This window comes from Hippopotamus amphibius, chromosome 3, assembly GCF_030028045.1.
Source record: "Hippopotamus amphibius kiboko isolate mHipAmp2 chromosome 3, mHipAmp2.hap2, whole genome shotgun sequence".
NCBI classification, from domain to species: Eukaryota; Metazoa; Chordata; class Mammalia; order Artiodactyla; family Hippopotamidae; genus Hippopotamus; species Hippopotamus amphibius.
In genome coordinates, this window is record NC_080188.1 from 138,217,428 (window position 1) to 138,233,739 (window position 16,312).

The following is a 16,312-nucleotide window of genomic DNA, read 5'->3' on the forward strand; positions in this document are numbered from 1 at the left end:
TTTCTTTAGGCCTCTCTGCCTACGAAGCGAGAACTTCTCCCAACTCTGCTGCTCAGGGTCAGTGTCTAGAAATCAGCCAGGAGGGAGAGAGTTAAGTGGGGCCTGCATTCAGGTCTGGGTCCTGAGCCTGCATTCCTTCCTCCCAGAGATCTGCCAGGCTGTGGGGCCAGAGGCTAAATTTAGAAGGTAGCTAAGGTTTCCTGTGACCAGCTGTCCTGCCCCTCAGAGAAGAAGCACTGGAGAGACACAGTCGGTCCCTCTGGCTGGTCAGAGCTTCTGGCTGTTTCGTCTGGGTCCCTCAGCCCTTGGGTGTCTGCTTCTTGGTGTGGAGATACAGGCAGATCAGCGGTAAGTGTGCTTTCCCTTCGTTTTGTCCTGTGAGCCCAGGACTTACAAACAAAAGGGCAGCAGCTCTGCCCTGAGTGTCAGGGCCTGACCATGTCTGGGGCCAGATCCTGGGGGATCTCACATTCTTTCATAGGCTGTGGGATGACGTCTGACCCAAAGGCAGCGGCTCCTGTGGCCTTGGGTAGAGACACTGAAGACAGCGCCTTCCTGGTAAAGACAAAAGATGTGTGTGTGTGTGTGTGTGTGTGTGTGTGTGTGTGAGAGAGAGAGAGAGAGAGGAAGAGGGAGAGAGAGAGAGAAAGAGGGAGAGGGAGAGAGAGAGAAAGGGGAGGAGAGGGAGAGAGAGAGAAAGGGAGAGAGAGAGAGAGCGCGTGTGCACACGCGAGGGCACCAAGGAGGCTCAACAGAAAGATCTTCCTGGTCTGGGGAAGACGCTGTTTTCCAGCATTAGCTACAGTTAAGGCGAGCTTCTGGTTCCCTCACCGCTTTCTTGCGGGCATCTGTGGAAGGAGCCAAGCTGTCCCTTCTTGAACCTTGTAACTCCTGGGTGGGCTGCCTACACGGCCGGGGGTGTGCCCCTGGTGTCCTGATAACAGCAGCTGGATCCAGTCTGACTGGGGTTTCCTCATGGGTTGTTTCCCCACCAGACTGTTAGCATGCGGTGACTTTCCCATTCCTAGTTCCACTGAGGTGACGTCACTGATACACTCCTTCCACCCCCAGCCCCCCCCCACAAAACCTCCAGAACAAGGTTTTCTAACTGCCTTTTTCATGCCAAACCTACAGAGGCGGACAGGCCGTCATGGCGACCGGTGGGGACCCAGAAGAGGAGCAGGTAGTCCCAAGTGAAGAGGATGAAGCCAGTGTGAGGGCCGTGCAGGCTCGCTACCTCCGGAGCCCCTCCCCCAGCCAGTAAGTGTGTACTTGCTGAGCTGCATGCGCCTCCAGCCATGGTGGGAGGGACTAGGACGCATGATGACAGGTGGGCCCCAGGGAGCTGCAGCCACCACCTCTAGTTCACTCATTCAGCAAACACTGCTGAGTGCTTTTTATGTGTCATACTGTCTGGAGGAAGCAAACACGCAAACAGACGCATTGCAGCATGGCATGGTAAGTGCTAGAATCAGTATGCCTAGGGTCTAGTGGGGGTGGAGGGCAGGGGAAGGAACACCTGGCCTTGGCAGGGTCATAGGAGGCTTCCTAGAGGAGAGATGATGCTGGACTTGAACCTCAAAGGATGATTAGGAGTCTGGCAGGTCTCCCTGGATGACAGTGCATGAGTCCCTAGGACTGAGGCTGGAAATGGGGATGGTAGACCACAGATAATAGTTGCTTTATCTTTTCTGTTTTGGTTTTAGGGTTTTTTTTGTTTTTGTTTCGTTTGGTTGTTTTGGTCACATCATGCGGGATCTTAGTTCCCTAGCCAGAGATGAAACCCATGCCCCCTGTAATGGAAGCGCAGAGTCTTAACCTCTAGACCACCAAGGAAAGGTAGACCGTAGATCATAGATAGATAAGAGAAGGCATCAGGATAGGAAGAGGGCCTTAAGACATCAGAGTCTAGTACTGAGATAATTTGTGTGGGTGATCAAGCTGTGTCTTTCAAACCGGGACACGTGCATGCCTGGGCGTGAGGGGCAGTGTGCCAGGCAACAGTTGGACACGTGCATCTTCCCGGAGGCTCTTCTTTATTTTGTGACAAGCACTTTTAAAGTTCCTTTTACATAAAATCATTGAGGATATACGATGATATAGAATGAAAACTTTGCATAAAATGTTAAGAAAAACCATGAGGCATCAAAGAAATGCTTAATTGCTGCTAAAGCAGTAGTGTGTATGCCTATCCTTCTTCTTCTGCCATAAATAATAGCATGGGACCTGACTTCTAATCTTAGCTCTGTCACTTAGTTTATGTGAAGAATCACTTTAATTCCTGAGCCTATGTCTCCTTATAGATAAAAGAGGAAGGAAAGACTCCACTCGAACATCTCAAGGTACATTACGTCCGAGTATCTCTGATTCTGCTTGACTTTCTTTTCTCTCAGGTCTCCTGGGGTCTTGCTGGCCCCTGCTTTTCAGAGCTCAACAGGCTTCCCCTTTGGCGTAAGATGTGAACAAAAGCAGGTGTTCATCACCCATGGGCCAGGGCACTTTGTCCAAATGGAGCTTGGGGACGTTTCCTTTAAAATTCAGCCTTGCGTTCCCACTTAGGAAAACTGTCAGGATTGAGAGATTTAAAATATGCCCTCCCCTCTCTACACTCCCACACAAGGCAGAGGTAACTTTGTGTGTGGTTGGGGTAGGCGATGGCTTCGTGCAGTCGTTAGGGTAACGCCAGCTGTTAAAGCAAACGGACATTTCTTTCTTACTCAGATACGCTTCATAACAGGTACCTGAGCAGTGATTCAGGGACGGAGGCTCCTTCTATCTTGTAGATCCTCCACGTTAAGCCCCGACCTCTAAGGTCATGGTGTTTGTCAGCGTCAAGAATGGGGAAGTGCACGAAGACGCTCTCAGGAGGTTTTTATGGGCCAGGCCTAAAAATGGCCATTTTGCTTCCGCTCGTATTTCACTGGCTGGAACTCAGCAAGGCCATGCTTTCTTGTAAGGGGAGACGGGAAATGAGGTGCATGAGCCCAGGGAAAAGAAGTGGGTTTGTTAACACACAGCATTCGCAGCGCCAGTAACCCCTCTAGCCAGTTAATATTCGTTTCCACTCGTAGAGCATACCTACTGCCTCCCAAGGGAGACAGCCCCAAATCCCATTCACCAACTGCTGCAAAGTTCAAAGGCTAGGTTCTCTAAAAGGGATGCATCCTCCTTCTCAGGGCTGAATGCAGCTCCTCACGGTCTGACCAGGATAACTGCAAAAAAACAAAAACAAAACCCCCGTACGATAAATGGAGGAGTGGTACCACAGCCATCAGTCCATATGATTAATGAGCCTGCTGAGCGTCTTTGCCCCAGAAGTGGGGAGCTCTCCTAGGTGTGACCTTGATGTGGCTCTCAGGGTGGAATTCCTTTGTCTGTTGTTCTCTGTGGCTTCCAGCTCCATCCCCTGGGCCTTTTTCCTTGTCTGTTATCCTCTGTAGCCACATCTGAACTGAGGTTCGAGAGGGGCTCTTCCTTGAAGGCTGGATAGCTTTTGCAGACTTGTCCTGCTTATGGAAACTTGGGGGTCCAAGGCCTGTTTTAAGGCTTTTACCACCCAATGGCCTTTTTTCCCAAAGGCTTTTAAAAGCTCGTGGTTTCTTGGAAAATCTGATCTCTTCGAAAACTTTATTGGTTTCTGATCTACAGAGACCAGACAACGCCACACGCCAAAAAACACACCTGTAGTTTTTTCTTAGGTATAATTTTCAATCCTAATGTATTCCCTTGCTTGCTTGTCTACATGCTTCACTCTCAGCTTAATGACAGGTATCTTGAGAGATTATCTGAAACTTTATATTTGAGTGGGAGGGTCGGGATGCATTTGTAATTTCTAGTATAATTGTTAAAAGTTATTTGGAATGTATAACCAATAAGCTAATGAGGGGAGAATGCAATAATAAAATATAATCAATCAAAAAAAGGCAAGAGAGAAGAGAAAAAATAATATAGAAAAAGCATAACAAATAATAAGAAAATAGTAGGATAGAAGATTTTAAACCCAAATATATAAGTAATTAGGTTAAGCATAAGTAGACTTAATACTCCAATTAAAAGAACAGAAATTTTCAGACTCAATTTTTCTACAAGCCTACACATTTTTTACAAGAGATACACCTTAAAAATAAAGATGTACAAAGGTTAACAAAGAATAGAGAACTTATACTACACGGTTCCAGTTTCTATTGCTCATAACCAAACTTAGTGGCGTAAAATGACCATTTTATTATGTTCACAATCTGGAAACTAGACAAGGCACAGTAGTGTGGCTTGCTTGCTTCAAGATGTCTGGGATCTCAACTGGAAAGACTTAGAGACTGGAGACGACTTTAAGGCTGGGGGTGACTCACCAGCTGAGGGCTGGAGTCATAAAGGCATCTTCACTCGTTTGGCACTTCATGTCAGGACCTCAGCTAAGCAATTGGCCTGAACACCTAACATGGTCTTTCCATATGATCTCCCCATGTGGGCCAGTGTGGGCTTTCTCAGAGCCTGGGAGCTAAATTCGAAGAGAACAGGACGAAAGTGCATTGATTTTCATGATCTAGCCTCAGAATTCACATGAAGGACCACAAAGGTTCAAAAGGAGGCAACAAAGCCTCCACCATTCCATTGAAGGAATATCAAAGTCACGTAGTAAAGAGAGCATGTGGGATGGAATGCATTGTGGCCATCTTTGGAAAGTACCAACTGCCATAATCCCAAACACTAACTGAAAGCAAGCCAGTGAAGTGATTTATTGATATCAGACAAAGAAAACTTTAGGGTAAGCATTACTGGGGACAAAGACGGATGTTTTGTCATAATCAAAAGTTCATTTCACCATATAATAGGTATATTCATTTTAAATTTCTGTGATCTGATAAAGTAGCCTCAAAATATATAAAGCAAAAAATTGACAGCACTGAAGGAAAAATAAATTCACATAGTCAAACACACATTTTAAAAATCACAATGTCAGCAACTGATAGAATGAAGCAAAAAATATCATCAAGAATATAGAAATGTAAACAAAACAATAAGCAAAATTAACCTAATTGGCACTTACAGAACATGTACCCAACAACTGCAGGGTATAGATTCTTACCACGTGCACATGGAATTTTTACTAAAAAGATCATGCACTGGGCTATATGTATATCAACAAATTTTTAATGCTTGAAATCATACAAAAATATGTTCTCTGACCTTTGCAGAATTAAACTAGAAATCGCTAAAAACAAAAATATACAATGGAAATTCCAAGAGTTTGCATCCAAGAGAATAGGACAGAAGTGTGTTGATTTTCATGACCTAGCCTCAGAAGTCACATGAAGGACCACAAAAATTCAAAATGAGGCAGCATAGGCTCTACCACTCCATTGGAGGAGTATCAAGGCGACACTCTAAAGAAAGCAAGTGGGATGGGATATATTGAAATATATGGATAACAGAAATTCAAATTAAAACCACAATTCACTACTACTACATACTCACCAGACTGCCTAAAATTTAAAGACTGACAATAGCAAATATTAATGAGGATGTGAAACAATCAGGACTATCCTGTTCATTGCTGGTAAGAGTGTAAATTAGTACAACCATTTGGAAAACTGTTTCGTAGTATCTAAACACATGCCTGTCCTATGACCCAGCAGGCTTACCCCTGATACATACTTAACAGAAGTAAGTACATATGTGCACCAGAAGAGAAGTACTAATACTAGAATGTTTTAGCAGCTAACAGTCATTAAGAATATAGAATGTTTAAACAACATTATAAACTGTCCAATTAACAGTAGGCTAGATAAATAAAGTCTACTATATTTAAATATTGCCCTAAGGAATAGGCATTTTTATTAAGTGCCTATCACTTTGGTGTGACTGAGCTTCTCAGATTATTTGTTAGGGAGGGCGATCAGTAAGTGAGGGCTGGCTGCGAAGGTGGAAGGTGGGTCACTGCAGGGAAGACCATTTCTGCTGGTTTCAGAGTTGCACATAAAGTGAGCCTGCCAAAGAATGAAAGCATTTATTAATAGAGCCTTTCTAACAGCATTGAGTCCTTAGCCCTTCCAGCTGCCAGTCCTCCTCCTAGATAAAAACAGGCTCAACCTGAAAGCCCCGCTTACCTGTGGAATGGGCTGAGCTCCCTAAAAGCATGGTCCCACATACAAATCAAATTTTCTCTGGGTCTCCAGTGACTCCTCCTGAATCCTATTAGTTTTCATGCTCTTCTTGGTTTGTGTATGGTATACTCCTTAGCAACTGGTTTTTTGTTTTTTGTTTTTTTTTTTTAGCAACTGGTTTTTAGAAGCTGATCTCAAATTGGCTAACACTTTTCAGAAATTTTCGAGGAAGGCAAACACACAGTAACACTTCAGGGACTATCTCTTCCTGCAATTATCATCATAAAATCTGAGGTACAAACTAGTGCAGCTGCACTAACTTTTGAGTCATTATCCAGTCAATCCCACTGCCTTACACAGAACCAGGCTTAAACCAGCCCCGATGAATGAGTCCACGGTATCTTTAAAAATGAAAAGACAGCCCACAGACTGGAGGAAAAAAATTGCAAATCACGTATCTGGTAAAGAACTTGTATCCAAAACATACATTTTTAAAAAATGTTCAAAACCCAATTAAAAAGAAACAACTCAATTTAAAAATGGACAAAACATTTGGACAGATACTTCACCAAAGAAGACACATGGAAGGCAAATAAACACATGAAAAGATGTTTAAAATCCTAGTCACTAGGGAAATGAAAATTAAAACCACCATGGCTACCATTATATACTTCTTAGAATATCTAGATTTAAAAAGACTGACCATAACAAACACCAGTGAGAAAGTGGAGGACCTGAAACAATCCCACTGCTGGTGGGCATGTAAAATGGTACAACCATTTTATAAACTGTCCATCAGTTTCTTTAAAAATTAGACATACAGCTACCTAAACACTCACATATATCTATATGATTCAGTCATTCTACTCCTAGGTGTTTACCCAAGAGAAACTAAAGCCTATGTCCATACAAAGACTTGGACATGAATGTTGGTAGCAGCTTCATTTGTAATAGCCTGAACCAACCCCAATGTCCGTCAACCCCATAAATACGTTGTGATATACTTACTCACTGGAATACTCTTCAGCAGTAAAAAGGAATGGATTATTGATTCGCACAACAACATAGATGAATCTCAAAATAATTCTGCTCAAGGAAGGCGGTCAGACAAAAAGACTACATATGATTCAATTTACAGAAAATTCTAGAAAATGCAAATGAATCTCTGTAGTGACAGCAAACAGATCAGTGGTTGTCTGAGGTGTACAGGGCAGGGAGGGGGTAGAGGGAGGGCCTACAGAGGGGGAGTGAGGGGTATCTCCATCTTGATCGTGGTGCTGGTTTCACAGGTGTGTACATACGTTAAACTTTACCACTGCACATTTTAAATATGTGCTGCATGTGTAACAATCATACCTCAAATAACAGCTGTGGATTTTTTTCAAAGCTGTGAAAAGAGAATTAAAACTCTCTTCTAGGAGGCAGTATGGTGATGGGGAGAACGTAAGCGGCGTAATTAAGGCCAAAATTAAGGTCAGCTCTGCTTTCCCACTTATCAACCATGTGAGGTTACATAAATTACTTAGTCATAAAAATTGGAATACCAGTTTTACCCAGTGATAGAAATTAAACAATATTATAAAACATATATTATTTATAATATATTACATGTAATATGTAACTTTCATTATTACAATACAATACATATACAGGCATATTAGGTATTAGATAAATGGTGCTATCTGACAACCAATTCTTTTCAGTAACTCATGATATCAAGAAATTTTTATTTCAGCAGAGTCCCACACACTGTGGTTAAAACGTTATGTTTCTCTAATTCTGCCACAAGCAATTACTATATTCTAAGCAACTGATCATCACCCAACTCTGAGCAGTCCCCCCTGTACTTAATAAGTGCCTGAAATTCCATCCTTCTTGTTTTATCTCTTTAGCTAAAGGCTTGAGCCTTTTTAAAATTAAATTATGCACTGAGTCAGCAAATATTGCACCAGCAGACTCTCAGTGTTAGTTTCCTAGGGCTACTATGACAAATTACCACAAACTGAGTGGCTTAAAAACGATACAAATATATTCTCCAGCAGTTTGGGAGACCAGAAGTCTGAGATCCAGGTGTTGGCAGGGACACCCTCCTTCCGAAGCCTCCAGGGAAGACTCCATCCTTGTCTCTTCCTAGCTTCTGTTGGCTCCAGGAGTTTCTTGGCTTGTGACAGCATAACTCCAACCTCTACCTCTGTCTTCACATGACCATCTCTTCCCTGTCTCCTCTTGTGTTCTTTTTAAGTGACATCTGCCACTGGATATATGGTCTACCCTAATCCATGACGATCTCTTCTCAAAATCCTTAGCATAATTACATCTGCAAAGATTGTTTTTCCAAATAAGCTTGCATTCACAGGTTCTGGGAGACATATCTTGGGTGGGGCCACCATTCAACCCACTGTAACTTTAGATCCAACCCCGGGGGCAATATAACGGTACTCGTTTCTGTGGAACCAGGATAGGGCCTTGCAAAAGCCCATCCAGTGCAGCAAACAACCATTGTCAATCAACCGGAGTTAGTTGGGGGAAGGAGCGTGCTTGCTGTTTCAGCAGGGAGTCTTAACATTTCCAGCCTCATCTGTAAATCTCATCCTAGGGTGAATTAAGAACCCAACAAAGGGGTGTAGACAGTGGATAGAGGTGTCAAGTCTCCATTTTTGCCTGACTTAGGCATTGACCTCAAATGCCTTAAATTCAACCCTAGCGGCTGTGAGTCACTCTCTCTGGAGGAAAGCCTGCAGCTAGAGATTCATCCATCTCCCTGCTAGGCAAATTTCCCGAGCTAACTCATGAGTTAACATTAAAATGTAAAACCCCTATCCAGTGGGACAACTTGGTGGGGCCTTCACCCTGTCCATAACCTCCATCAGACGTCCCCAGTGACCCAGGTGAGCACAGTTTAAAACAATGGTGTGCTTGTGATGCAAACCAACCTCAAGACAAGCCCATCCCTCCCTTACAGGAGACCGCTGCCCCCAAGCCCTCCCACACAGGTGGTCTAGAGCCTACTACTGCCCTTTCTGCTCCTCCTCAGCTATGACCAGTTTTCTCTTCCTTTCCAAATAAAGGATCAGACTTCTTTATCCTTCTCTTATTCTGACTTGAAGAATATTTTTGTTTTCCTTTATTTCTTTCTAAGTCAAAAATCCAATTCTTACTCTGGCTTTGGATCTGAATTTTTCAGGCCTTTGCAGTGGTTGAGAACTCCTCAGTGATTTGGTCAGGCCATCTCTCTTGGTGGCATTTTCCCCTCCATTTCCAGCAAAGAACCTGAGCTGTGCTCTGCTTGCCTTTCTTACCATGAGGTCTGCATGCCTGGTGGTGGCGGTGGGGCAGGAGATGGGAACACGGAGTGTCAGGTCTGTGTGTCCTCATCATGTGTCCTTAGCAAATGGCTCCTTGCATACACCCTTTCTCTTTTATATTTCTTTTTTCCATGAAATTTTTCTGCCTTGGCTCTTTCATGATACCTGCTGGAAGCAGTTTGCTAAAAATCAATTTGCTTTACTGACTTCTCTCCTTCCTTGGAGCCTGAACTTTGCCTGTGCGGTCACTTTTTTGGAAGCTCAGAAACCTGTTCCTCTTTTGCAAAAGCCAAATCAAGAAAGACACCCCCTCCTGGGCCTCCGCCTCCATTTCATTTCCAAGGGACTCACAGAAAGGAAGTGATCAGCTGTCAGGGGGTCTCGGTTGAAGGACCCAAATTCCACTCCATTCTGGGTCTTGACAACCTGGCAATTGGCTTAAAGAGCTGGCTTTCAAACTTTGCCAACTGTAATCCTCAGTGGGACATACCATTTACTCAGAGCATATGCATATAGGTACATGTAAATTTTAAAAAGTTTTCACAAAATTATACCTATCTTTACAATGGATGGTGCTATACTCTATTTTATTTTATTTTATTTTTTTCCTTTTTTTTTTTCCAGAGGCTAGGCACAACCCATGATTTTATGATACACTAATGGGTCACAGTCTGCAATTTTGAAAAACACAGGTTTAAAGAAAGCTGCCCCCATCTCTGCTCTTGGTTAGGAAGTCCATCAAACTCTGCTTTATTGTTTCTCTTCAATTCACCCTCAAGGCTTTTTAGCTGCTGCTTCCTGATCCTATGATGAGGTGTTTATCGATCCTAGAGCCTCTCTTCCCCTGCCGCTCTTTTTGAACAGCCGGCCCTTGCTGCTTTCCAGTCACAGTGTGTCATCACACTCCATCTCAGGTATGCAAGTGGAGGCACAGACATGGTCATAAATCAGAACCTCTAGGGCCGCTGTCTCACTCACCTGGCAAATATAAACAGGGCCCCTTGTCCAGATCTCACCCTCATTCCTCCTCTCTTTCTCTGCAATCCTGCTTCTCAGTGGAAAACAAGAGCGGCTTCTCAGTGCTGCTGGGACACTGCCCTCCTCTCAGGTCCTACCCCCACACCTTCTTTATTAGACTCGGTAAACCGCATCTCTGGCAAAACAGTCTTCGGACTGTTAGGTTTACATCTCTTCCTTTCATAACAGGTTAACTCATAAAACTGCTTGGGATTTACATCCTACCTTCAACCCTGGAGGATGCAGAGCTGAGTTTACTATTGCTCGCATTTTTGCATCAGCAGCCAAAACAGATGCATTGTGGGGTTGGGGAGGGAATCTGATCTTAATCCCCCTCTTTTTCTCAATCATAAAACCTCCAACTTCTCAAAAGTGTACTGGGTAATCTTCAAACATGATTTCTCTGATTCACTGACTCATGAGCTTCCTTCTTCCACCAACAAGAAGGAAGGATGTTTCCCCGTCATTTCTCTTTTCAGATTTTAATTTCAAATTCTCCCCTATCAAACGTACAGCCTCAGAGTTTAGGTATATTCAGGACAGGTTGTCAGTTCCCGGTATTTGTCATGTGAAACCAAACCCACACAATCTGAAGTCAACGTGGCTTAGGGAAAATGGCAGGATCAAAGGCTCACAGAGAGATAGTACCAGGCGGGGGTCCAGGGGGCCACTACCCACTGGGTTCCTGGTCCAGGTCTTTCTGCACACCTGACAGGTGAGGACTTCTCCTGTATCTCTGTTCAGTTTGCACCTGTAACCTCCCCAGAATGCAGAGCCCTGGAGGCCTGCAGAGGAACAAAGGAAACTGACCTCTGGGAGAACTGAGGTGCCAGGCCAGGAGGAAGGCCTTATCATCCCCATAGCAACCTGAGAGCTTTTGGTTAAATACCCTTTCAGGGTTTTGTTTTGATTTCCACCCCAAACCTCATTTTTAAATAATGCTGATCCTTAACAAACAAAATAATTACTTGAGCTGATTTACAGAAAAACCTGAAGATTTACAGAAAAACCTGAAGAAACATTTTGGACAACCCAATATTTTATTAATAGTAGTATAAATAATATTAACTATTAATAAAAAAATAAAACTCCCTTAATAAATATTGTTGAAATGGAAATGTGATTCACATTTATACAAAGTTTAAGGCTCTGACATTTATACAAAGTTTAAGGCTCTGACTCTAGTTTCATGAAACGTTGATATTTTAAAACTGAGACTGTCCTGAATCCTGGGCCCAGGATATCCCCAGGGTCTGGCAGAGCTCTGGGGCTCACTTTCATATTGGTATTATTTTGTTGTTACCTCCCAACTGTGACAAATTGAGCTCAGTCACTGATATTTACTAAGTTCTGTATTACTATCGGGGGAAGAGTGCCTTAGCATTTGCTCAGAATTCACTTCTTAGCCCTTGCAATAGTGCTAAGCTACCGCAGCCTAACAAATCACCCCGAAACGTAATGTCTTAAGACAATGATTTTATTTTGCTCCCGTCTTTGTGGGTAGGAATTTGCGCAGGACAGAGCAGCGTGTCTGTGTTTCACATGGTGTCAACTAGAGTGGCCCGAGGGGTGAAGGATGCCCCTCTAAGAGGTTCCCCCACGTGGCTGACTGTTGGCTGGGAGCTTGGCAGGGAGTGTGGACCAATGGCCTCTCCCGCTTGGCGGCCTTGGGGTGGCTGGGGTCATCTTGCTTCTAATGTGGCAGCTCAGGGCTTCTGAAGAGAGAGCGCCAACACCCAGGAAGGGGGAGCTGCCCTTAATGCTCAGATTCAGACACTGGCAGTGTCACCACCATATTCTATTGTGAGAGCCGTCACAGAGACCGCTCAGATTCAAGGGAAATGGACATAGACCCAACATCTATGTGAGGAGTGTCGCAGATCTGGGACCACATTTAATTCGCCATAAGAAAAAATTCCTAATTGCCAGTATAGGCCTCCGAGATTGTATATATGTGGGCCTCAGAAGGGCAGAGAGTGAGCATGGACAGAATACAGCCAGGACCCTGGATCTGCTTCTGGGCTTGCTGCTGGCATCAGTAGCAAATACTTGATAAGTACTCTTGTGTTGTAATTGTTGTACCTGCCACATTCTCTGAAATATGGCACTGTGCTGAGGACAAATTCAGAGAATCAGAAAATATCTATTAAGCAGATATTAAGCTAGGTTCTGGGAGCCCAACAGCTCACAAAATACCCTAATAGTCCTAAGTCTATTTTGCCACAGACATGGTTTAATGAGTTTAATAAAGAAGGTGTGGCCTCTGTCTCATAAAGAGTATGGTCTCATATAGGAAACAGAATTTATCAAATTATTTCATAAATAAATGTAAAGTTACACCAAATAGAAATGCCATAAAGGAAAGGTGTATGGTTCAATGAGAGGTGGAGATCAGGGAAGACTTCCCTAAAGAGATGATGATTGAACTAATATCTGAAAGATCGGTGAGGAGGGAGGAGGACTGATCATCCAGGCATTGGAAATGGGCTTTGGCAAAGTGCCTGGGCAAAAGGAAATTTGGTGAGGATGGGAAGCCAAAGGAGACCAGTGTACTGGAAAGGAATGAGGTTGAGGGAAGCCAGTGCAAGCTGAGACTGGAGAGTAGACAGGGACTGGAGAGTAGACAGGGACCAGAGACTGCAGGGCCTTGGAGGCAATTAGGTTTGATCCCCAAGGTGGTATGTGGACCCCTTGCCCAGTGCCTAGCAAATTCTATCCATTTATCCAGCCAGCCATCTACCCATCTGTCCACTCACATTCTATTCAGTCATCAAATCCTGCCTGGTTACTCATCTTCCATGTGCTGGAGGTACAGGGATAAATGACTCCCTAATCTGTACCTCTACAGAGCTTGTGTACACCCCCACCAGGTGTTCTATTCTTTATTACCTTTACCAAGCAACCAGATCTCTAAAAACCTCTCTAGTTCTTGCATCCAAGGATAATATCTCACAAACCTCACCCTTAATTCACCCTCACTCACCAGTCATGTTTATTTCAAAATGCAGCTTCTGGTCACAAGGAGTCCTTGGGCTAGATCAGGAATGATCTGACACAACTGCTCTTGGAAATCCGTCAGGAACTACCAATGATGATGCTACATCATGCTGCCCTGCATGGGCAGGTCTAGCCACATCCTGGATAGAGTTACAGGCTGCTCCTTTTTTCTGTCAAAGACATTTCTTTCTTCATAGCCTCGCTGGCTCTGATCACATCATTCTCCCAAGGGGGAAATCTGATGTGGATATCTACTACGAGGGAATTATTCTGCTAATCAATTCAACCAAACTTGTCTTAGCACAAAGGTCCAATCAGTTCAGCTGGACTCAGCTCAACTCAACCCAATCCATCCATCCATCCATCCATCCATCCATCCATCCATCCACCCATCCATCCACCCACCCACCTATTCATGCTTTCAATAAGTATTCTTTAAGTACTTTCCTGTGTCAAAATCTATGTTGGGCCTTGGGATCCAGCTGGGGGTTCTTCCACCAACCAACTCACCTCCCCCTTCCAATCAAAATGGTATCAGTATATTGTGTGGAGAGAAGACTGGACTCAGAGCAGGATTGCTCTATGTTTGCAACTTAGCCCTGGCACTTATTTACTGTCTTGGGCAATTCTGTTAACCTCTCTGAGCCACAGGTTCCTTACATTAAAGCTGGAATAATAATACCTACTTTGTGAGGGTTTTGTCAGGATTAAATTCATAAAAGGCACTCAAAAATGGAATCCAGGAACTTCCCTAGTGGTCCAGTGGTCAAAACTTCACCTTCCAATACAGGGGGTGCAGGTTCGATCCCTGGTCTGGGAGCTGAGATCCCACAGGCCTCATGGCCAAAAAACCAGAACATAAAACAGAAGCAATGTCATAACAAACTCAATAAAGACTTTAAAATGGTCCACATCAAAAAAAAGAAAAAATCTTAAAACAAAAATGGTACCCATACCCAACACAGTGAATGAACATAGACCAAGGAACATCACTGGGAAACTTCTAAACACTGCAAACCAAAAACAATCCTACAGGTTTCCACAGAGGTAAAATAGGTCAATTACAAGGACCAGGAAACACATTGACTTCAGACCTTTAAAAGCAAAAAGATAATGGGCAAGTGTCTAGTTCTGGGCAAGATGGCAAACACACCCTCCACCTGGACTCTCCCATGATTACCCTTATAAATCCCAGACAGAAGGATACAGCAGCTGTTTGAGGACTCTGAAAAGTAAATAGTAGCAGGCAGATTGAGGAAGAAAACCAGAATCCAAAGTACTACCAAATCAGCAGTGTGTCTACCTTGTTTTCTTCTGGAATACCCAGTCCTGACTCAGGGCAATGTGACAGTGATGGCAGCAATTGCCTGAGGTGCCTAAGAAATGGAATGTCATTTAGCAATAAGAAGGAACAGATCATTGACTCCTGCAATAGAATAGATGACTCAGATGCATTTTGCTAAGGGAAATAAGCCAGATCCAGAAGACTACTGTATTATTCTATTTAATGAACCTTCTGGAAAAGGCCACACTGTAGGGAAAGAAAACAGATCAGTGATTGCTAGGAGATAAGGTGCAGGGAGGGTTTGACTATAAAACAAATGAGGCATGATGGAATTTTTGTGGGAAAAAAATGGTATCCATTAAGTCCTCTTGCTTTTTTAAAATTCTCTCTGGATAGAAAGGAAAGACTATGCAAAAAAAGACCCAAAGCTCATCATGACACCGGGAAAAGAGGTGAATCCACTAGGGAGGAGGGCACCCACCACTGTAGGATGGTCCTAACCCTTGTTTTTGCTCTTGATTCACCTTGTTCCTCAAAGATCCCTTCGGACACCTCTCCTGAATTCTTTCCGGGAAATTGAGATTTACCTAAGTTACTGTATTGCATCCCTGGGCTTAGGCTGATCCTGGATTTCTTGTGTTCAGAACCAGGACTGTGCAGTTGAGCACATCTTCACATTTCCCTCGGTGCTGTGCCAGCCCTTCATCATCAACCCATGCGCTTAAAGCACGGAGAAGATATGGGGCAGGGAGGGAATGGTGGCAGCCTACCCAGCCCACCAATCCCGCAGAACCCTGGTGGAAGCACAGTTAGGGACATCCTATAGTATTGATAACAGAAGAGCAGGGACAAGAAAAGAAACAGGGACATCCTATAGTATTGATAACAGAAGAGCAGGGACAAGAAAAGAAAAAGGAGCAGCAGTACATCCAAGGGTGGAAACACACAGAGAAAGTGAAGCCACATCAGTGTGAGTTCTCCCCAGTCTCTTCCTTCCACAACCCAGGCTACCATGTCATTAAACATCAACTCACATAGGTGCCAACGCTGGTCTAAAAATAGGTGACTAAGCCATAGCATACTCAGGGTTCTGCATCCTCAGGTTCCCTAAAGTTAGGAAGGCGTTCCCTTTATCTCGTTGTTTTCCACTCTGGCTATAATCAGATCTAGGTTTCTTGTCTAAAACGATTGCCTCTGATTCAGATGCTGCCCAGAGTTATCTCACGTGAATATCCTCTTCTTTCAGGTACTCAATGGTCTCAGATGCAGAAACGGAAAGTATTTTCATGGATCCCATTCACCTCTCCTCAGCTGTTGCAGCTAAACAGATCATCAATGAAGGTGATGTTCTCAGACTCTGGGTGGGAGAAGGGGGAGCCCATGGGTCATCTGGAGACCCTCGGAAGGGGCCCATTGGAAGGTGTCATGTGCTTCTCACATGCTTCCCATCCCATTAAGAGGAGCAGATCCAAAGAAGGCAGTTCCTCCAACCCCTCATCATCAACCTTCACGGGACAGAGGTGGAAATTACTATGCCTCAATGTGAACAGTTCTCTAGTCAACAGCCAGGGAGGCAGCTCCAGTCTACCCCTATGGCCCCTCAT

At 44.0% G+C, this 16,312-nt stretch overlaps 1 protein-coding gene across 3 annotated transcripts in view; it reads left to right on the forward strand.

Moving 5' to 3' along the window:
* The first annotated feature begins 232 nt into the window (after positions 1 to 232).
* The window catches only part of STYXL2 (serine/threonine/tyrosine interacting like 2), a 34,078-nt gene continuing 17,998 nt past the window's right edge, over positions 233 to 16,312 (forward strand). The window contains exons 1-3 of one of the 3 annotated variants that reach the window (XM_057725468.1): positions 233 to 348; positions 1,135 to 1,260; positions 15,955 to 16,049. In XM_057725468.1, the coding sequence (XP_057581451.1) occupies positions 1,151 to 1,260; positions 15,955 to 16,049 (205 nt within the window). In that variant the 5' untranslated portion in view covers positions 233 to 348; positions 1,135 to 1,150. Of the gene's footprint in view, positions 349 to 1,134; positions 1,261 to 2,309; positions 2,343 to 10,304; positions 10,324 to 15,954; positions 16,050 to 16,312 lie in introns of those variants that run through there. The other 2 variants (XM_057725469.1, XM_057725470.1) reach the window with 2 other exon arrangements.